Below are 22,422 nucleotides of genomic sequence, written 5' to 3'. Positions count from 1 at the left end.
TACTGTTGTAGCATAGCCACCAGGAAAAGCATGATTCCTATCTATGGAACTTGGGTTGTCTATGTTGTGTTCAACTGACCATCCAGAGGTGTTGGCTCATTTATTTTATAAGTATCTGCATGAATATGCACCCTAGGTGACATCTTTCCTATCGCCATGAAAAAGTATGTGCAAAGATAAAAGCAATAGATGAATTGAACAACTGTGGACTAAAATGATGCAAGAGTATTACAATGAAGACACACAAAATACGACAGACAAATAAGAGGCAAGTAGAACAAATATATCTCAATTAGTAACACTAATATTTGGATACTATACCTTCAATGCAACATATCCAAAGGGCTGGAACTCTTTAAACTCCTCCTGGATTTCAGACATCAACTTAGATGTCTTTTCCCAGAAATGCAGAAGTGTAGTCTGTAAAGAACAAGGTGAATCATGACACATTATAAGTACCTGTCCAACATCACATTTTTTCTCAATCACACCAATATGATGTTAAGCTGCTAATTTAAAGAAATATGCATGTGTAGAGATATCAAAAATAGACTTCCAATAAGAGGGTTAGTTCAGCTTGAAGCACTCTTCCTACTTTAATGATGAAATCTCTATTTGACAGAGGCACAGCAATTGGCTACTGATGAAGAAACATTATAGAGCAGTGCTTCCAAAACTTTATAGAACCAATACCCAATTTTTAGAACGACAATCTTTGGGGATCAACCTACCTTTACTGGACACGAGGAAGGCAATTATTTTATATTACTAAAGCATCATGGGGTAAAGCATTGTCATTTACAGATAGCACATTTTCTATTGAAATGGCCATTAAATTCGTACAGACATGCAGTTTTACTGATAAAACTGTATAACACACAAATAATAATTTGCAGAAAGTGAGTTTCCCCGAATATCTATCATTTGTGCATCACCAAGTAAAGTGTCTTAATTTGTTTTGGTGCTATTAGCATGTATGTTTCTGAAATACTTCAGAATTACATTAAAATGAGCTTCATGCTTGCTTTCTTCATTGCTGAATGTATACAGTTCATCGTTGTTTGTTGAAAAAAACAACATCCTACACCCTTTCCTTTCACACTCCCTGGACTCCAGCAAAATCATCACATAATTCACTTTCAAAACTTCTCTCACTTTGCAGTCAGAGAAAGAAAAGTAAACGCAAAAGCCAATGTTAAAAGAATAAGCAGCAGTTTATCAGATGACAATCTGACGTTTGAGCTTTGTCTTTGAAGCACTGGCAAATGTGACAAGATAAACACAGAAATTAAAGGCATCTTCATTAATTTCTAGGACTTTCCCTGCCCACAAAACGTCTGGTCACAACCAACAGTTTAAAAAACGCTGTTCTAGAGTAAGGGGCACCAAGACAACTTAATTCATCTCCCTACCTCCTTGAAAGCCTTTCAATACCACATTATATAAAGATGAGATCAATGTATGGACTTTTTAGTAGAGAGGATGCTACTTCAAATAAAATGCATCACACCTTTTAGTAGGAGGTGCAGTCTTCAAAACAGAGCAACTGGTGGATCAAGGTTATGATTTGCTCTTTCACATTCCCAATGATGCACGCCAGGAGCTGAAGGAACTCAAAACAATTTGTTTCACTTGGGAAGGATTTGTCACCTTTCTCACATTATGACTCACATTAAGAACTGAGAGCCTGATTCACAAAGGTCCTCCACACTCATGGCCTTGAGTGCGGAATCTCTGCAATGAGAATTCTCATTGAGGAGATGCCATCCTGAGTGCGGAGTCTCCCTCGTATCTGCAGGTCCTACGCCAAGAGTCCGAAGGCCCTTTGTGAATCAGGTCTTCTGTCTATAACCAACCACACAACTAAGTAATAAACCTTTCACCCAACATTTAGGGGGTCATTATAACCCCGGCGGTCGGTGCAATAGTGAAGGTATTACTGCCAACAGGCTGGCGGTACATACCTCCACTATTATGACATTGGCGGTTTGGCCAAAGCCAAACCGCCAAGTTAACACACCGACCGCCACGGCTGTAACGACTACAGTCTCCAGCCTGGAGGCCGTCACTAGGCCGCTCATGCATTTTGACCCTGCCCACTGCCATGGTTTCCGTGGTTTCTATACCGCCACGGAAACCATGGTGGTAGGCACTATCAGTGCCAGGGAATTCCTTCCCTGGCACTGATAGGGGTCTCCCCTGTCCTCGTCCCCAGAACCTTCCCCCTCCCCCCTCCCCCTCCCAACCCCCCCACATACACACGCACATACATACACAGTCATATACACATGCATACACACACTCACCCACGCATGCATACATTCATACACACTCACGAACATACATACATCCAGGCACACACGCAATCACACGACAACATGCACGTACACACACACCCACTCATGCACACGCATGCATGCATTCAAACACAGTATCACACACACGACCACTTCCAACTGCCCCCCTCCTGACGGAGAACCCGACTTAAATGCTTCCAAGGGGTCCTCCGGCAGGAGACGGGACACAGCGCTGCTACCAGCAGCAGCGCCTGCCAGCAAAATACCGCCAGGCTGTATCATGGGGCATGATATGGTAGGCAGTGTTATGCTGGCGTGGCGCTGCTGCTGGCTGCAGAGCCACCTTACCGCCGTCCACCACCATGACCGTAGATGGAATTCCACCAGCCTTCTGGCGGAATTCCGGCTACGGTCATAATTCGATGGGCAGTTGGTAGCCACAGCGACGGTATGTTGGCAGCCATCGCTGTGGCAGTCAGCGGCATTTACCGCCAATGTCATAATGAGGCCCTTAGTCTTGTCATTCAAACATGACCCTTATGTTTGAAGGCACTGTAGTATGAAGAAGGAATGGATACCTGATAAGTGCCAAGGGAGTGAGAGAGTAAATTACATCGACTAGCTCCAAGCAGGTCCACCTTCTGACACACATCCATCTTTAATTTGTCAAATAGAGATTTGGTGTTTTTCACTTGCATCTGAACCTAGAAAACACAAATTCCCCCAAACAGATCATGGTTAGTTTAAGTGAATATACAAATGAAATACAAGAGTTTGTATCATTAACAATGCATACTTAAGGGCATCACATTTCAAGGTTTTCACAAAGTCAGAAATTAGTATTGCGTAGACTTGCAGCCCCAACCTTTACCCTTCTTACCCACAGTGCCTTTTTAGTAATTGCTGGATTATCAGTTGGAAAACTTCTTTATACTCCTTAGGGGTCATGCCAAATCCTTCTCATGGGTTAACGAGTATTGTGGTGAGTGTTTTCCTGTTGGTTTAATACTGTATCCTGGTGTCATTATGTCGAAAATGCATGTAGAAAAAGAGATCCAATTTTGCACAGTTGCTGGTCTAGTCAGCGTTTTTATTGTGAACATAGTATTTGAAGACTGTCCTGCATCTTCTTCATGCTTAATTTATTATAAACGATCCTGCTGTGAAGCCTATACGATCCTGCTTTTCAGCCAACATGTTTCACCTCTTACAATGCCTTTTGGGCGGGGACTTTTTTCAAGGCTGTAAATTCAATACAATCATTGTTTTGTGAATAGCTCTTTTTCTTATACTTCACACCTTAGGTGAGCTATGATATTTAAAAGTGCCCATACGCCTAATTCTGGTGATCGTGCTCAAAATGTGGGAAGGGGTAGGGGAAAGATGCCCAAGTCACCATTCAAAATAGAGAAAAAGAAGAATTCAGGAAATTTGAAAAAGAAGGGGGTTTAGTCCCTTAGATGCTTATACTAAGGATCCATAAGGTTTGGGTATGTATAGGTAACGTTCACTGGCATTTTCGAAAGTCTAATTACCTCTTAAAGGAAAATTCTTATGGTTGTAGTGCTATGTATATCCAGGTTTATATTGAGGTCTTGGGTGAACCCTGGTTATAGTTCAATCTGTAAAAGTAAGATTAGACTATGCCATGGGTATGGAGAGGCACATGATGTACAATAAATAGTCGCCCAATGACTAGTTGCCCATGTGGGAGGATGCGAACAGCAAGCTTAGAAATGCAGTAGTCAAGTAGTTAGATTACCCATAACGATCCTGCACAGGATGCCCATTGCAAGGATACTTGCAGAGTGGGAGCCCACATTATATTTGTGATTAAGATAGTGATAACATTTAAGCATGTTGATTTTTTACACCGTTTTTCAGGCGGTACGGTTGTAAAATCTTAGTCCAAGTACATCTGCCCAAAATGCAAGAAACATCTGAGTGATTATGTTTAGTGAACTCACACTGCTGCTGATAATGCTTGCTCAGTCATGGTATATCCTTGGCAGTAAAAGAAAGGCAAAAACGAGGCATGTACTATCATGCATTTTGTGTCAAAGCGATACATAAAAAGTCAGAGTAAGGGAGGACTACAAATAGGAGTGCAGGCCTATACCACGAGCAACAGAGGCATGCAGCATTACGTACTTGGGAATAAAGTAAATACATTTTAAATAAAGCATGCAGTTGCGTACGACGTGTGAACAACGGTACACTTTCAAAAAGGGTTAGAGAGGTCTATATTTAGATACTCCTGCCAAGCTTACAAGAAGAAATGTGGCTGATGGCCCCTGCATATTATCGTAATGAGTAAGCAAGTCTGACTTCTCGTCGGGCTCAGGCAGGGTGTGCCGCAGGTATTGTTTCCGACAATATGGTAGTCTCCGGTATCACATGAATATACAGAAAAATAGTAGTTGTAATAACATTTCTTGGAGGGGGGGGGGGGGGGTATTTGGGCAAAGGTCTAATGCACAGTGCTCAAATATCTTCCCCAAAAATGTTATTCCCAATACCATTTTTCTGTATAATCATGTGATACCCGGGGACTCCCATACTGCCCGCAACAATGCCTGCAGCACACCCTGCATGAGCCCCATGGGAAGTTAGACTTGCTTACTTATTATGATAATATATATATATATGGGCCATCGGCCTCAGTTTTTGCCCTACTTTTTCTGCCGAGGATATACCATGATTAAGCAAGCCTTATGGGCAACAATGTGAGTTCATCAATCATAGTCACTCAGTCGTTTCTCGCATATTGGGCACATGTACTTGGACTAAGATTTTACAAACGCACTGCCTGAAAAATGGTGCATTAAATTGGCATGCTCATGCTTAAATGAAATTTCTATCTTAACCATATAATATTATGAGGGCTTCAACTCTGTGAGTATCCTTACGATGGGAATCCTTTGCACAGGCGTTATGGATAATCTAACTACTTGACTACCACTTTTCTAAACTCGCTGTTCACACCCTTCCACATGGACGACCATATATTTTATATTATGTGTCTCCCAATAACCATGGCACATTCTATAACAGGGTTCACCCAAGACCTCAATATAAACCAGGATATACAGTACATAGGACTACGACCTTAAGAATTGTACTTTAAGAGGTAATAAGACCTTGTAGAACTCCAATGAGCGTTACCTATTCATAGCTAATCTCATGGATCCTCAGTATATAAATATTTAAACGACTAACCATCCATCTTCCCTTCTTTACTAAATTTCCTGAATTTTTCTTTTTCGCTATTTTGAATAATGACTTAGACATCTCCCTCCCACCTCCCACATTTTGAGCACAATCACCAGAATTAGGCATCGGACCACTTTTAAACATCATGGCTCACCTAAGGTGTGAAAATTAAGAAAAAGAGCAATTCACTAAGAAATGATTGTATTGAATTTACAGTCTTGAGAAAGTCCCCGCCCCACAGGCACTGTAAGGCGTAAAGCACATGTTGGCTGCAAAGCAGGATCATAAAGGCTGCATAGCAGGATCGTTTACAATAAAATAAGTATGAAGAAGATGCAGGAAGTCTACAAATACTATGTTCACAATAAAAAGTTGAACAGACCAGCAACTGTGCGAATCTGGATTTCTTTTTTACATGCATGTTCAACATAATAACATCTGAGTAGAACATAAGACCAACAGGAAAACAGTACACTGAGCACAATACAATGTCCGACATTAATAATGGACAAGAGCACAGGGATTAAGGGCACTCGTGCAACAACTAGTAAGATCATTAGGCCTCACCTTTAGACAGCTTTTAGCTGTCGGTTATTAAAAACTTATTGTATACTATGTCAATACTTAAGAGTGTGCCCAGCTTATCATTTGTTAGTTTACCACTGCTTGCAGTGGGCAGGTTCCGCATTTGTTTTCTTAATTGATTGCTTTCCTTCCTCTTGTGCTTGTTACGAACATGAATCATAGCTTCTTTACCATTCTTTTGAATGGATTACTTGTATCTTTTCATGGCTCAGGAATTGCATGTTTCTTTTTCTTTGAGCACTCCATGGGAGTGCGAATATTTTCTTGCTCTCTCACTCATGTACAACTTCTCCATCTCACACATCCAACCAGACTCCACTCTAAGTGTTGCTTCCCACCCCTCATCTGTAAGAGCAGATCAATGGGTATATGTTTCCAGGGTTTAACAACAAATCAAACTGTATCTGGTTGATTTTGTTTTATCTCTTCCACTCCACATGTTGCAAGACAGCCCAGACCTTGCCACACAATGGTAGCCTTAATTGTGCTGTAGGAGATATAGGCTGCTATAAACCTGCTCATAGACTAGAGACAGATTTTTTGTCACTTTTAAGTCATTTGGAGAGTAAATTAGGCTTTAGCGAGTATTTCCCTTTAAATTCTGGCACTCCCTATTCTTTTTAAATTCTGTTCAGTTCCAGACTAATCACATTTAGCTTGCAGATCGTTCATGCCAAATAAGAGGTATACACCACAGAATATAAAAGCGAAGGCAGAGCAGTCTCTCTAACTTGGCACACCCAGACATTTATTTATGGCAGCAGGTAAGGAGTCTATTTCACTCTAACATCCAAATCGCCACCTTAAAAATTACAAGCTGCATGTTATATTTCTTCAGTGACAGTGAAAATGGACACCTTTTAATCTGTAACGTGCAGTGTCTTTTAAAGTGTTTTTACACTGAGTTACTTCCAAGTTCCTTATTCCGTTTATGTGGCTCACAATAGGTGAATTTGAAATTTAAACATTCTTTCCGGTTTCACATGAGTAATACAATTTATGATAATAATGACTTGCTTAAAATGTTCAAGCAGTCAGGAGGCTGCCACAAGCAAATAAAAATTTAGTTCATGATCATCAGTCTACTATGCCAGGCCACACGTGTTTTTAAATGTATTTCGGACACCAATTTGAGGAGTTTGAAAGAAAAACAATAACACTACTATTCAATCAATCAATGTTATTTGTTAAAGCACTCTGCTGCTTCAGCAGAATCGTCCCGGCACCCAAGTGCAGAGACTGAGAAAGTGGCTGGGTTCATACATCTACTTTTGGTCACAAAGCCAGGTTTTTAATTCTTTAATGAAGGATTGCTCGGCCATGCGAAGTCTGATTGGCAATGAATTCCAGAGCTTTGCTGTTAGTACTGTAAATTACCTACGTCCATGACCATCTTTAGCAAATCTGGGGATACGCATAAATCGGAGGTGATTGGATTTCAATATCTCTCTTGGAACCTGCAATGTCTGTTTCGCATTTATCAGGGACCTCTCCCCTCCCAGGCTCTGAGCGCGAAGGTGAGAGCCTTAAATTCAATCCGTCTAGCCACAGGGAGCTGCTGCTTTAAATGAAGCAAAATGTGCTGACGGAAATGAACCTGTCAGATTAGCCAAGCAGCCGCATTCTGTATGATCTTCAGTTTTTGGATCAAAAAAGCTGGAAGACAGAGTTAGAGACAGTTGGCATAATCCAGGCGAGATGTTACAAGAGCATGAATCACCATTTTGCGGGTCTCAACTGGTAGCAGATGTAGCAGCTTTCTGATAGATTTAAGGTTTGGGAAGTAGATTAAAGAAATCTGCTTAATCTGGGCTGCAAAGGAGAGGTTGGAATCGAATACTATGCTTAAATTATTCGCCGTAAACCCCGGCACTGGAGGAGGACTCAGTTCAGCTGGCCACCAAAGATTTGCCGGGGAAGAGGGGTGTTCTGGCTGAAAAAGAAAACCTCCATTTTATCCGTGTTTCATTTTAAAAAATTGCCATCCATCCACTTTCTATACCTTTAAGGCACACTTTAAATTTGAGAAAGGTTACATCTGAATGTTCGCGAAATGAGGACAGCAGTTTCGTGTCATCCACAAAAGAGACTACCTTTACTTCCCAGGTTTCAGGGAGCGTGGCCAAGGGAGCCAGGTAGAGATTAAAACACAACGGACTGATTGCCAAGACCTGAGGCTCGGGGGAGGACGAGAAAGGATGAAGGAAGACCCATTGCAAGTGCTCTTACAAGAAAGATCAGATCTGGAATAGAACTGGTCCCTGGAAGCCAAGTAAGCTTAATCTGCTCAACAATGTGGAGTGTGCCACCGTATCAAACGGTGTTGACAAGTTTAACAGCACTACTACAGCAGAGGTCCCAGAGTCCAAGGACTCTTTTACAGACTCCGACACTTCCAGTAAGGCAGTTTCAGGGCTATATCAGGCACAAAAGCGGGACTGAGTACCATGCAGCAAACCATTTGCCTCACTGAAGGATGAGAGTAGTCGTTTTAGTAACTTCTCCAAGATTTAGCAGTCATGAGTAAAACTGGTCTGAAGTTGCTGAGTACACTCGGTTCAGTGTTGAGTTTCCTCAGGAGAAGAAGCAGAAATGCCTGTTTCCAGATAGCAGGAAACATCCCAGATGTCAGAAATGTGTTACAAACCTTGTTGAGAAAAGGGTTTACAGATTAAGCCACCAGTCTGAGAGTATAGGGAGGGTAAGGTCCTCCGGAGAGCCTGATTTGCAATTCAGAAGTTTCCCAAGCGATTCAGCTGTTGATAATGGGTGGAACTCAGAGACAGCAGGTCAGAGACTGTCAGGTGGGGTTGTGGGATCTAGTGTACCGACTTCACCTGGAAAGGTGGAGTAAAGCTTTGGAATTTTCCCATTGAAAAAATCTGAGAGCCTGGTACAAAAATCCGATGAGGGGTGAAATGCACTATTATTTGCATCAGGGGAGATAAAGGACTTGACTTACGGTACATGGCTTATTAGCGAGATTTATTTGTTTAATGATTTATGTTTTAAAATTACCTGACAGGTCTTCTCACGTATATGGGGTTAGCTATAGAAATATGTTCACTTATAGGAGTGCAATATCAGCAAGTACTTTGCAAAATATATAATTGTTAATGATATTAATAAAGTACACAATACATAGGATATATAAATAACTTGCAGATTTGCTTGTGCGTGTTGTGTAGGAGTCGGTGAGCAGATTCATGCGTGCATGATGCAAAGAGGGGGACGAATGGGTGTACTTTGGCTTTGCCTAGGACTGCAAAAACCTTGACTGGTTGGAATGGTTGAAGTGAAAACCTAAAGAACAAGTTACTTACCTTTTGTAACGCCTTTTCTGGTGGATACACTAGCTACCTGTGGATTCCTCACCTAACATCTCCCAATGTGCCAGCATTAGACGGAAATTTTCTTCCCAGCTCTGCACGTCGACTAGGACGTCACTATTGCCCGACTCCAACACGACTCCGTCTGACGTCATTGTGGCAATAAGAGGACCTCGCCGGCGTGCTGACTGCAGTTTTCACCATTGTTTACGTGCCTTTGAGGCAAACATGTGATCACCTGACATCACATAATTGACATGACTACATCAATCAAATATAATACGCAATATTTAATAAAATATAAACAGCAAAATATACAAATATATATATATTTCACACATAAATGTACATATATATACATATACAATCAAACATAAATACACATCCTTATATACATACACCCTAGGAAATCTTGGTAAGACCAACCAGGCAATGGGGAGGCGGGTGGGATCCGTGAGGAATCCACAGGTAGCTAGTGTATCCACCAGAAAAGGCGTTACAGAAGGTAAGTAACTTGTTCTTCTGATGGATCCAACTACCTATGGATTCCTCACCTAATGAATAGAGTCCCAAAGCAGTACCGCACTCGGTGGCGGGTGACTGAGTGGTCACACCAAGAAATCCTGCAGCACGGACCGTGCAAAATGGCCATCCCTCCGAGTCCAAGCAATAATGCTTTGCAAAAGTGTGGAGGGAAGCCCAATTGAGGCCTTACAAATTTCAGCAACAGGAACACCTCTAGCCAAGGCCGAAGAGGCCGCCTTAGCCCTGGTGGAATGGGCTCTAATTCCAACAGGAGGAACCTTCTTTGCCAAGGAATAACATACTTTTATGCAAAGAATGACCCACCTGGACAGTGTTCTTTTGTGGACAGCCGTGCCTTTCTTCTTCCCCACGTAGCTGACGAAGAGCTGATCATCCACCCAGAACTCTCTTGTTCTCTCGATGTAGAAGCTTAAGACTCTCCTCGGGTCAAGCCAATGCCGTCTCTCCTCCTCTTTTGATGGATGAGGAGGAGGGTAGAAAGACGAGAGCGTTATAGATTGTCCCAAATGGAAAGGTGTAACAACCTTCGTTAGGAAAGCCGCCCTGGTCCTCTGCACCACCTTGTCCGCATGAAAAGAAGTAAAAGGGGGTTTAACACTAAGCGCTTGAAGTTCACTCACTCGCCTAGCCGACGTGATGGCTATGAGAAAAACAGTCTTTGATACCAAAAACCTTAATGGACATGAACGTAAAGGTTCAAACAGCGAACCCATCAGGAATGTGAGAACTAAATTCAAATCCCACTGAGGCATAATAAACAGAGTGGGAGGAAACCTATTGGTAAGACCCTTTAAGAACCTTATAACTATAGGGGACTTAAATGAAGAGGGCTGATCAGGAAGGCACAGAAAGGCTGACCGTGCCGACAGATAGCCCTTAACAGTTGCAACTGCACAACCCCTCTGCGCCAAGGACAACGCAAACAATAAAATGTCTGACAAATGGGCCCGTAAAGGATCAATTTGCTTCTCTCCACACCAAGCAACAAATTTTGCCCATCTGCCAGCATAGATAGATTTGGTGGAGTGTCGCCTGGCAGATAAAATAACGTCCACCTCTTCTGGCGGGAGAGAAAAGGAACTCAGATTGCCCCGTTCAATCTCCAGGCATGAAGTTGCAGCTCTGGAGGTGGGGGTGTAGAACCTGCCCCTGCGACTGCGAGAGGAGGTCTGCCCTGTGAGGGAGACGGAGCGGAGGGCACAGTGAGAGTTGGAGAAGGTCTATGTACCACACCCTTCTTGGCCAATCCGGAGCTATTAAGATGACTTGGGCCCGATCTTGGCGAATCTTCCTCAGAACCCGAGGAATCAGGGGTATGGGGGGAAACGCGTAAAGCAACTGGCCGTACCTGACATCTGAAACGCGTCCCCCATCGCTCCTTGCACCGGACACTGGAGGCTGGAGAACGACAGACAGAGCGCATTCTCCCGAGTGGCAAAGAGGTCTACTGAGGGAATCCCCACATCCGGAAGATGTGAAGGATCAGGTCTGGATGGAGACGCCACTTGTGATCGACCGAGAAGTGCCGACTGAGACTGTCCGCATGTATGTTCAGAACTCCGGCCAGATGATTTGCTACTACGCAAATATGATGGTCCTGTGCCCAGGACCAGAGCCGCAGAGCCTCTTTGCAAAGAAGGTACGACCCTACTCCTCCCTGCTTGTTGATGTACCACATCGCTCTAGTGTTGTCTGTCAGGACCTGAAGCGACTGACCGCAAAGGGAATGGAGGAAGGCCTTGAGAGCCAAACGTATCACCCGCAATTCTAACAGATTGATAGGAAACATCTGTTCCACTGGAGACCAATGACCTTTGACCTCCAGGTCCCCCAGATGAGCTCCCCACCCTAGAGTGGAGGCATCCGTTATAACCGTGGCCACTGGTGGTGGTAGCGAAAATGGCCTACCTTGGGAAAGGTTGCCGTCCGCAGCCCACCATCGTAGATCCGCTGCAGTGTCTCTGGAGATCTTTATCGACTCCTCAACATCCCCTCTGTGCTGAAACCACTGCCTGCGGAACCACCACTGAAGAGCCCTTATGTGCCAGCGTGCATGAGTGACCAACAGAATGCATGAAGCGAACAGACCGAGCAGACGAAGGACCTTGAGGGCTGGAACAAGAGCTCCACTTTGAAACATTGGAATCAACGCCGGAATGTCCTGAATCCGCTGAGGCAGAGGATAGGCCCGATTCAATGTTGTGTCTAGTACTGCCCCTATGAACAGGAGGAGTTAAGAGGGCTCCAGGTGAGATTTGGGCACATTTACCGAAACCCCCAGATCGAACAACAACTGGGTTGTCATCTGCAGGTGATGCAGCACGAGCTCCGGAGACTTGGCTTTGATCAACCAATCGTCCAGGTAAGGGAATACCGATATTCCTTTCCTCCTGAGATTTGCTGCAACCACCGCCATCACCTTCGTGAAGACTCGAGGTGCTGAAGTAAGACCAAAAGGAAGGACCGCAAATTGGTAGTGTTGCGACCCTACCACAAACCGGAGATACTTCCTGTGCAACTTCAGAATAGGGATATGAAAGTAAGCATCCTGTAAGTCGACAGACACCATCCAATCCTCTTTGTTCAACGCCAGAAGCACCTGCGCTAGGGTCAGCATTTTGAATTTCTCCTGTTTGAGAAACCAATTCAAAACCCTCAGGTCCAGGACAGGCCTCAAACGACCATCCTTTTTGGGGATCAGGAAATATCTTGAATAACAACCCTGACCCCTTTTCTTGCCCTGGAACCAACTCCACTGCACCTTTCGATAAAAGGACTAGAACTTCTTGCTGCAACAACGGGAGATGGTCTTCTGTGCAAAAGGATGGACGGGGAGGGATGGGAGTAGGAAACTCCCGAAAAGGAAGGGCATAACCTTTCCCCACAATATTGAGGACCCAGGAGTCCGAAGTAATCAATTCCCACATGCAGAGAAAATGAAACAACCTTCCCCCTACAGGAGAAGCATGGGATGCATTGGATGGAGGTCTAAGGCTGCTTTCCCTGTTGCACCCCCCCGGAGGAAGAGGAAGAGGCGGGGTGCAGCTGGGTGGCCCCTCTCGTTCTAACCCTACCCAGCCCTCTATAGGACCTGTAGGGAAGACTAGATGGTTGTTGGCTTGCCGGCTGGGGTCTCCCCCAAAAGGAAGTTCCTCATCCAAATCCCCTGAATCTTCTAAAAGACCTGAACGGGCTGGTCGTAGAAGCCTGCAGGCCTAGGGACTTGTTGGTGGCCCTGCTCTCCTTAAAGCGCTCTAAGGCAGAGTCAGCTTTGGAACCAAACAATTTGTCCCCATCAAATGGCAAGTCCAATAGGGTCGTCTGTACATCTGTTGAAAATCCAGAAGACCTCCACCATGCATGTCTCCTGGTGACAATGGATGTGCCCATTGCCCTGGCCACCGAGTTCGACGTATCCAGCCCAGACTGAATAACCTGAGTCGCTGCCGCTTGCGCATCAGATAGGAGACCCCGCATTTCCTGAGCCTTGGCCGCGTCCATCAGGGCATGAATATACCTGCCCAAAACACAAGTGGCATTTGCAGACTTAAGTGCCATACTGCACGAAGAAAAAGTCTTCTTGGCAGACTGCTCCATTCTTTTCGACTCCCTGAATGCGAGGAGCACGAGGCCTGAACCACCAGACTCTCTGGAGTCAGATGCTGAGAGAGGAATTCTGGGTCCCCAGGAGCCACTCTATATCTGCTTGCCACTGATCTGCTTACAGCAGTCGAAGATACAAGTTTCCTCCAGACTTCCAGGATTGGTTCTGTGAGAGCCTCGTTGAACGGAAGGAGTGGCTCCGCAGCAGCCGAAGCAGGATGCAAGACTTCCGTCCGAATGTTCGTCTTTACCTCAGCTGCCGGTAGTGTAAGGTCCAGAAAGTCCGCCGCCTTCCTTACCACCGTATGGAACGAGGCAGCCTCCTCAGTAAATTCCCCAGGAGATGATAAATCCCACTCAGGGGAAGTATCGAGACCACTTGCGGAGTCCTAACCCTGAAAGTCCCCCAGGGGCTCAGTGATCTCTCCTTCCTCCAGGAGCTGCCTTCGATACTCTTGATCCTCCAAAAGCCTCAGAGCCTTTCTTCTTGAGCACAGCCTGGCCCCTATCCTCGGCGTCGACATAGAATTGGCCAACGTCGACGACCTCGTCTGATGCGGCCCAGGAGACACACCCCGGTCTCCGGATTCGTCCGAAGCCGGATCCATCAGTGCCATGGATAAACAGGCTCTCTTGCCCGCCGTCGACTGGATTCGTGGCGAAGTCATCGGCGCCACCCGATCAACAGAAGCTACCGGCGTCGAAGGTCTCAGCAACGCCAGCGGCACCGGAGCCGGACCAGCACCCTCTGCTGGACAGAAGGGCATGAACGGCGTCGGCTTGAATGGAGCCGGAATGCCCAATCCAAAAGCCAAGGCACCTGAGGGACCAGCCGGTGCACCGCCAGGGGCCATGGAGCTAAAGATATTAAACATAGCATTCAGGAATGCTGCCGGATCCGCTCCTGGAGCCGGGAATGCTGGATACTCCTGCGGCGTCGGCGCTGGATTAGGCACCTCCGACTGCGCTGCAAGCGAGAAGCAAGGACTCTGGTGAGGCTCGACGACCTCGAAGACCAACGGCACCGGAGAAGCCTGAGGGCTCTCAGGCTGAGGAGTCACCGTCAGACTGACATCCCACGTTGGACGACGCAGAGTAGATGGTGACCTCGACCGGGATCGGTCTCTCTCCGAGCGGCAACAGGAATTATGTTGACGCCGTCTCTTATGCGACCTCGAGGACTTCCCTGAAGATGACCTCCGATGCCTATGCTTCTCTTTCTTTTTAGCCTTGGGCAAGAACAGCTTGGCCTCTCGCTCCTTGAGCGTCTTCGGGTTCATTTTGTGACACGAACCACACTCCTCCCCATCATGCTCAGAACTCAAACACCACAGGCAGTCATTAGGCGGGTCCGTCACCGACATACGACCCCGCACTCCCTACAAGGCTTGAGTCCGGATTTACGAGGTGGAGACATTTTAACAAAGTAACACCTTCGAGAAACAGTAGCTCCCCAAGAGCCAGGAAAAAACCATTATGCTTTGAAGGCATGGAAAGAAGGGAACTGACGTCAGAACGCCGGCGAGGTCCTCTTACTGCCACGATGACGTCAGACGGAGTCACGTGGGAGTCGGGCAATAGTGACGTCCTTGTCGACGTGCAAAGCTGGGAAGAAAATTACGTTTTATGCTGCCACATTGGGAGAACTCATTAGGTGAGGAATCCACAGGTAGTTGTATCCATCAGAAACCTGGCTTATTTAAAAGCAGTGCAGTCAAGAAACACCTTCTCAGAATAGAAGAGCAGAAATACACTTACTTATGTTTCAGAGGTGTTGGCGAGAAAAAGAGAGGCATTCAAGAGTCATAGTTTTAAAGACATTAATCTCTACGGGAGGGCTCAATGCGAACAACCAAAACAGGTTCCCCTTCCAGGCCGATGGTGACTTATTATTGAAAGGTTGAACAAATTAAGACAATTCATGAACCATCTAACTTCTAAAATAAAAGCACAAAACTTGTTAAAAGAATGGTTTAACCTGTGCTAAACAAGTAGTCCTACTGTGCAAAAGACTCAACAATTTGCCTAAACAGTAAAAGTTGAATATCATTTAGTACAAGCAATTCTTGTAGAAGGCTTCTTTACCTGTATGTATTTATGCATGGTTTTCCATAGCATGATTGTGGCTGCAAAGCATTAGAGAACTTTATAAAAGAGAAGGAATCCAACTGCGAATAACAATCAACATATACAAACCATTAAGCATTTGAACAGAAGAGACACATCAAATCATCGAACGTTAGGCCATGGAGTTTGCAGATGGGATGAAGCGTTAACAGACTTAGCTAAAGTGTCTTTGAAATAATGGATTCTGAGACCCCTTTAAAGGGCACCAGGGGGTGACGTGGCTTAAGCGTCAAGATGGTGGTCACACTCTAAGAGTGCTCCGGACCCCTCCATCATCTGTTCAAAATCCACAGCCATCAGCCAACACCAATTCCATCCCTGACTGCCTGCTGATGACCTGAGTCCCCTGCAATAAGCTGCAGGCGAGTGCCGGAGCAGCTCCTTCTTCCACCGCTTTCAGCGGTGCCACCGATTCAAACTGGTGGCCGTTGTTGAAGCTTTAGTGAATTGTTCTTGGAGGTCCCCACAACGAGAGGCACACTGTCGGGACCATTTACCTGTTTCGGCCCCCTGCGATGTACAGCGCACTCCTGGGGTCCCATTTGACTCAACTGCTGGCCTAGATATTAGCGGCGTGGGGGAGAAGAAGTGTGGGCCTTCTGGTGTTTCAGCAGCCCCGCCTTGGCATGCGGTGAGTGAAGCACCGCCCTCTACTTCCCTGTATTGTCAATGCGGCACTTGAGGGCACCCTGATAGATGAGAAGCATGCTTCTGGCTCCTGTGACCCCCATACCCTTGCTGCGGAAGAACCAGCAACCAGATTTGAAGGGCCTGTGGCTGCCACGGAGTGAACTGCCTGAGCCAACTGACAATCCCAGGGCCCGCCGCGCTGGGGGAGAAGGCGGCGCGGGCCCCCAGAGATGAAAAGGCCCCCATGCTGCAACCGCCCCCCAATATCACCTGGAGTGCCACCATGGAATGTGGAGACGAGCCGACGGTGGCCAAGTAGTCCCAACGTTACTTTGAAGCCCCCCACCCCCTGTAAAACATCAGAGGCAGAAGCGGTGGGACCCGCAGCTATGGTGATGAAGGCCGGGTAGCCCTTGTGAGGTACACTAGGCCCAAGTGAGGTCACTCTGGACTCTTAAGTGCTTCACTGTGAAGCAGACAGAGGGGCTCTCAGCCCATGTTGTGATGGGGGGGTCCCCCTTTGCTCCAGCGTTGCACCTGATGAAAGACGCTGCCCTGGGGTGCAGGGGCATGAGACGGTGAATGTCCCCGGGTGCTGTGCGGCTCCGAGACCTCTCCTGTGGTCTATACTGAGATGCTCAACCAATATTACAGGTTGGTCAGCCCATAAAGAGGGGGGCTCCCGACGGGTGATCAATATCAACTGAATACCAGAGACTGCTCATCCTCCCCTTCTCATTGCAGCTGGGCCAACTGATTCCCAGGGGGCCATGATCTGAGCAGCACTCTAATCTTCAAGGTCCCATCTACACAAGTCCTCATTCAGCCAATGAGACAGCTGCACACAGCTAAATTACCCTTCCTCCCCGATGTCACTTGGGACTTTGGCTCTTTCAGGAGCAGCGGTACCTAGAACTTGTTCCTCATAATTAGGGACCCCCACCCGCAATCACTTGTTGAGGAGCCTCCCAATAGGAGCTACACACTAAACTCTCTTAACTCTTGGACTCGGTTGCTTGTGCTGCCACGGGCTGTGGTAAGCGGGCTGTGCTACAGGATGTGACATAGACGCCTGGAAATTCTGCTACTGTCATGGGTAAGGACGCACGGACCCGGGTAGGTCTTCACACCGGTCTCGGCAGCATTTGAAACTTACAACTGCGCCCGACCATTGGTTCGCGTGGTCCTATGGAGCACATTCCCCTAATGGGGGTGGGCTTTAGTTAGGAAACATATGCACCTGACTAATGTAAGTGATCTGATGCTTGTTTCATATTTTTTCAGCTACCTGTAATACTGGTATTCTGATTAAGAAGACACATTAGTCCCTTTCGATTAGGAGACATAGATAGTCAACTTGGTCCTGACGAAGCATCAATGGACCCGTATGGGCCGCTAGGATGCGAAACATGTTGACCCATAAAAAGGGTGGTTTGAAAACTGGCCTACCTCCCTCCCACTCTTAGATTCCAATAGAGTGATTGATCATTATTTCTATTTCACTCGTTTGACTACACTTCTTCTTTTAATCTTGGTCCCTTCCTTCCAACTGGTTCAATAAATTATTTACCCATTGGAGGTTGTGAGAGCCAATTTTAACCATTTTTCACTTTGATCTCCTGTTTTCTTCTCCCCCCACTCAATCCTGGGGTCACGGCACCATCATTGTAAAAGATCTCCGGCAAAGAGCCCCCCCCATCTGGGGTGGAGCCCGTCAGACATTGCAGCGCCGGTCTGACGAGGAGCTGTACCGATGATGAAGCATGACATCCTTTTGGATGTGTGAGGTTATTTGCTCCTAAAATTTAGGACCTCCCTATGTGTTTTCCTTCCTCTCTACTGGAACAGTGTATTGATATTTTTCTATAGCTTTACTGGGGGATATACACTGGACCACAATACCCCCCTATCCCTCTCTTTTTGAACCTAAGGACAGGGCTCGCCACTCCTCGACTGCCCAAACTTGTATGGAGCAATATATCACTGGACTGGCCACTGGGTTCACAGCAGACACCGGGCGGGCAAAGCAGCCTCACCATCAGGAGACCTTGCCACAATTCTCCAAGTGATCCAGACCTCACAGGAAGCGGTGGAGACCAAAACCTAAGTGGTGTGAGTTGATGTGGCACTGCTGCGCCAAGACCTTTGCAACGCTACGGCCAGAATTTGCGGAAGCTGAGTCTAGGTTGTCTACTGTGGAAGATGAACTTAAGACCTCCAAATGACAGGTCTCTTCACATGCACCACAGAACTGCACCAGTGTGCCAAAAAATCGCTCTTGGTGCAATAATGTGCATATAACTAGTGTAAGGAAATGCCTCCTTGGCATGGTTACCCCCTAACTTTTTGCCTTTGCTGATGCTAAGTTTTGACTGAAAGTGTGCTGGGACCCTGCTAACCAGGCCCCAGCACCAGTGTTCTTTCCCTAAACTGTACCTTTGCTTTCACAATTTGCACAGCCCTGACACTCAGATAAGTCCCCTGTAACTGGTACCCCTAGTACCAAGGGCCCTGATGCCCGGGAAGGTCTCTAAGGGCTGCAGCATGTCTTATGCCACCCTGGGAACCCCTCACTCAGCACATGCACACTGCCTCACAGCTTGTGTGTGCTGGTGGGGAGAAAAAGACAGTCGAAATGGCACTCCCCTCAGAGTGCTATGCCAACCTCACATTCCCTGTGGCATAGGTAAGACACCCCTCTAGCAGGCCTTACAGCCCTAAGGCAGGGTGCACTACCCCACAGGTGAGGGCATATGTGCATGAGCAAAACCTTAGACATTGTAAGTGCAGTGTAGCCATAAGTGTAAATGGTCTGGGAGTTTGGCAAACACAAACTCCACAGTTCCATAATGGCTACTCTGAAATCTGGGAAGTTTGGTATCAAACTTCTCAGCACAATAAATGCACACTGATGCCAGTGTGCAATGTATTGTAACATGCACCCAGAGGGCATCTTAGAGATGCCCCCTGAATACTAATCCGACTTCTAGTGTAGGCTGACCAGTTCCTGCCCGCCTGCCACACACCAGACAAGTTGCTGGCCACATGGGGAGAGTGCCTTTGTCACTCTGTGGCCAGGAACAAAGCCTGTACTGGGTAGAGGTGCTTCACACCTCCCCCTGCAGGAACTGTAACACCTGGCGGTGAGCCTCGAAGGCTCACCCCTTTTGTTACAACGCACCAGGGCATCCCAGTGGAGATGCCCGCCCCTCCGGCCACTGCCCCCACTTTTGGGGCAAGGCTGGAGGAGATAATGAGAAAGACAAAGAGGAGTCACCCATCAGTCAGGGCAGCCCCTAAGGGGTCCTGAGCTGAGGTGACCCCTGCCTTTAGAAACCCTTCATCTTACTTTTGGAGGATTCCCCCAATAGGATTAGGGATGTGCCCCCCTCCCACAGGGAGGAGGCACAAAGAGGGTGTAGCCACCCTCTAGGACAGTAGCCATTGGCTACTGCTTTCCCAGACCTAAACACACCCCTAAATCTAGTATTTAGGGGCACCTCAGATCCCAGGCATTCAGATTCCTACAAGAAGGACTGCTGACCTACAAGCCTGCAGAGAAGACAGAAGACAACAACTGCTTTGGCCCCAGCCCTACCGGCCTGTCACCTGATTCGAAAACCTGCAACCAGCGACGCATCCAACAGGGACCAGCAACCTCTGAAGCCTCAGAGGACTGCCCTGGACTAAAGGACCAAGAAACTCCTGTGAGCAGCGGCCCTGCTCAACAACAGCAACTTCTTTGCAACAAAGAAGCAACTTTTAAAGACTTCACGTTTCCCGCCGGAAGCGTGAGACTTCCCACTCTGCACCAGACACCCTCGGATCGAGATCCAGAGAACAAACACCACAGGGAGGACTCCCTGGCGACTGCGACTCCGTGAGTAGCCCGAGAAAACCCCCCCTGAGCCCTCACAGCGACGCCTGCAGAGTGAATCCAGAGGCTCCCCCTGACCGCGACTGCCTGTAACAAGGGACCCGACGCCTGGAACCAGCACTGCACCCGCAGCCCCCAGGACCTGAAGGAACCGAACATAAGTGCAGGAGTGATCCCCAGGCGACTCTCTGCCTAACCCAGGTGGTGGCTGTCCTGAGAAGTCCCCCCTGTGCCTGCCTGCACCGCTAGAGTGATCCCTGGCTCCCTCCATTGTTTCCTATCTGAAACCCGACGCCTGCTTTGCACACTGCACCCGGCCACCCCTGTGCCGCTGAGGGTGTGTTCTGTGTGCCTACTTGTGTCCCTCCCAGTGCTATAAACCCCCCCCCGGTCTGCCCCCCGAGGACGCAGGTACTTACCTGCTGGCAGACTGGAACCAGAGCACCCCTGTTCTCCATAGGCGCCTATGTGGTTTGGGCACCTATTTGACCTCTGCACCAGACCGGCCCTGAGCTGCTGGTTTGGTAACTTTGGGGCTGCCTTGAACCCCCAACGGTGGGCTGCCTATGCCCAGGAACTGAGACTTGTAAGTGTCTGTCTTACCTCACAAACTAACCTTTACTTACCTCCTCCAGGAACTGTTGATTTTTGCACAGTATCCACTTTTAAAATAGCTTATTGCCATTTTAACAAAGACAGTATAAAATATTGCTTTTATTCAAAGTTCCTAACTTACCTGTGTTAAGAACCTTGCATTTTACGTGTTTACCTCAAATCTTGAACTTGTAGTTCTTAAAATAAACTAAGAAAATATATTTTTCTATATAGAAACCTATTGGCCTGGTGTAAGTCTTTGAGTGAGTGTACAACAAATGCTTAAAACTACCTACCCTCTGATACGCCTACTGCTCGACCACACTACCCTCTGTGCACACTATCTCTTACTTTTAGATAGTATATACTGAGCCAACTTCCCACAACTAGCATCTCCGAAAACACAGAATCACAGCCAGTGGTGGATTTTCTGGACACCTGGATCAAGACCTGGTTGCCCTCCGCCCAACTTTCACCTTGGTTCACGACTGAGTGGGCCCACAGGGCTCTGACCCCTAAACCACCCCGGGTTCTTCACCCAGACCGGTGATAGCCGAATTTTTCAACATTTGGGATAGACATGCCATTCTTCAGGATCCCGCAATCCCTGTACCTGCTCCAGCCTCTGCTGTGGAGATGCCAAGGTTCTTCTTTTTCCTTAATATATCTGTGAGGTTCAGCAGCAGTGCTGTTCCTATACAGATGTCAAACAGAAACTCAGACCAATGTGAGGAGTACAATACCCTGCCAGGTTCCGAGTCATTCATGCTAACAAGAATCACTTCTTCGACATGCTGGCATCGGCCTGGTTATGGATCACAGAGAAGCGTCCACTTACCATTTCTCGGCAAGGCTCTCCACAAGGACCTCACCCAACTGACATGGGTCGATCTGATCTCAGGCCCAAATCCAGGAAAAACGCATGCACTCACGGAAGCACAGGCAAAACCTACGATCTGCATCAGTTTCACCGTAGCCCCAGATCCGCAGACAATCTCCACCATTGGCGACTGCTGAGCTCACTGATGCAATCGTCTCTGGCTCTGCTTGGGGGGACACCTCTAGATAGAGCCTCTCCCATTCAGGTCGAGGTGCGCAGTGATACAGACCTTTCCCGGAGCCACACAATTTGCACTTTTCCTACGGTCAGTCTAAGAAATCTGGAGATATGCACACTTGAACATGAATACTTAGTTAATGTCTATACATTATCCTAAATACTGGAGGGGTATGCCACTGTCCATCGGTTCTGCATTATGTTTTATTGTTTGTACTTTCTTTACAGGGAGACAGATGCTTCTTGAGAGGAATTATGGGGAGGGGTGGGAGTTGGGGGGGGGGTTGGAAAGTTGTATGTTTTTCAGGTCTATTCTGTTGCTGACTTGGGTATATGGGTTCCTTTTTTTCTTTGAGTCTTCCACATGTATGGGTACACACCGCCACAGGGGCTCAAATACCTTGTTTCCTGTGCACAGCAGTGACAATTATCACCAACCAGATGTTGGACCGATGGGCAGGGAAGGGGGATGGTCTTTCCTCACAGTGCCTGGTTGTACCTGTCGGATCCCATGATGGCAACTATATGCGCCTTGTTCTGGAATGTTAATGATCTCCTGGACAG

The 22,422-nt window shown here is 47.0% G+C and overlaps 1 protein-coding gene across 2 annotated transcripts in view; it reads right to left on the bottom strand.

The window, feature by feature from the left end:
• The window catches only part of ICA1L (islet cell autoantigen 1 like), a 370,063-nt gene that overhangs the window by 223,085 nt on the left and 124,556 nt on the right, over window positions 1–22,422 (bottom strand). For both annotated transcript variants that reach the window (XM_069226037.1, XM_069226039.1), the window contains exons 6-7: window positions 2,876–3,001; window positions 322–420 (exon numbers count right to left, since the gene is read on the bottom strand). In XM_069226037.1, coding sequence (XP_069082138.1) covers window positions 322–420; window positions 2,876–3,001 — 225 coding nt within the window. The remainder of the gene's footprint in view (window positions 1–321; window positions 421–2,875; window positions 3,002–22,422) is intronic.

Source organism: Pleurodeles waltl, chromosome 3_1, assembly GCF_031143425.1.
Source record: "Pleurodeles waltl isolate 20211129_DDA chromosome 3_1, aPleWal1.hap1.20221129, whole genome shotgun sequence".
In the NCBI taxonomy this organism is placed as follows: Eukaryota; Metazoa; Chordata; class Amphibia; order Caudata; family Salamandridae; genus Pleurodeles; species Pleurodeles waltl.
Note: the sequence above shows the minus strand (reverse complement) of the source record. Positions and strands in the feature narration are given on the sequence as shown.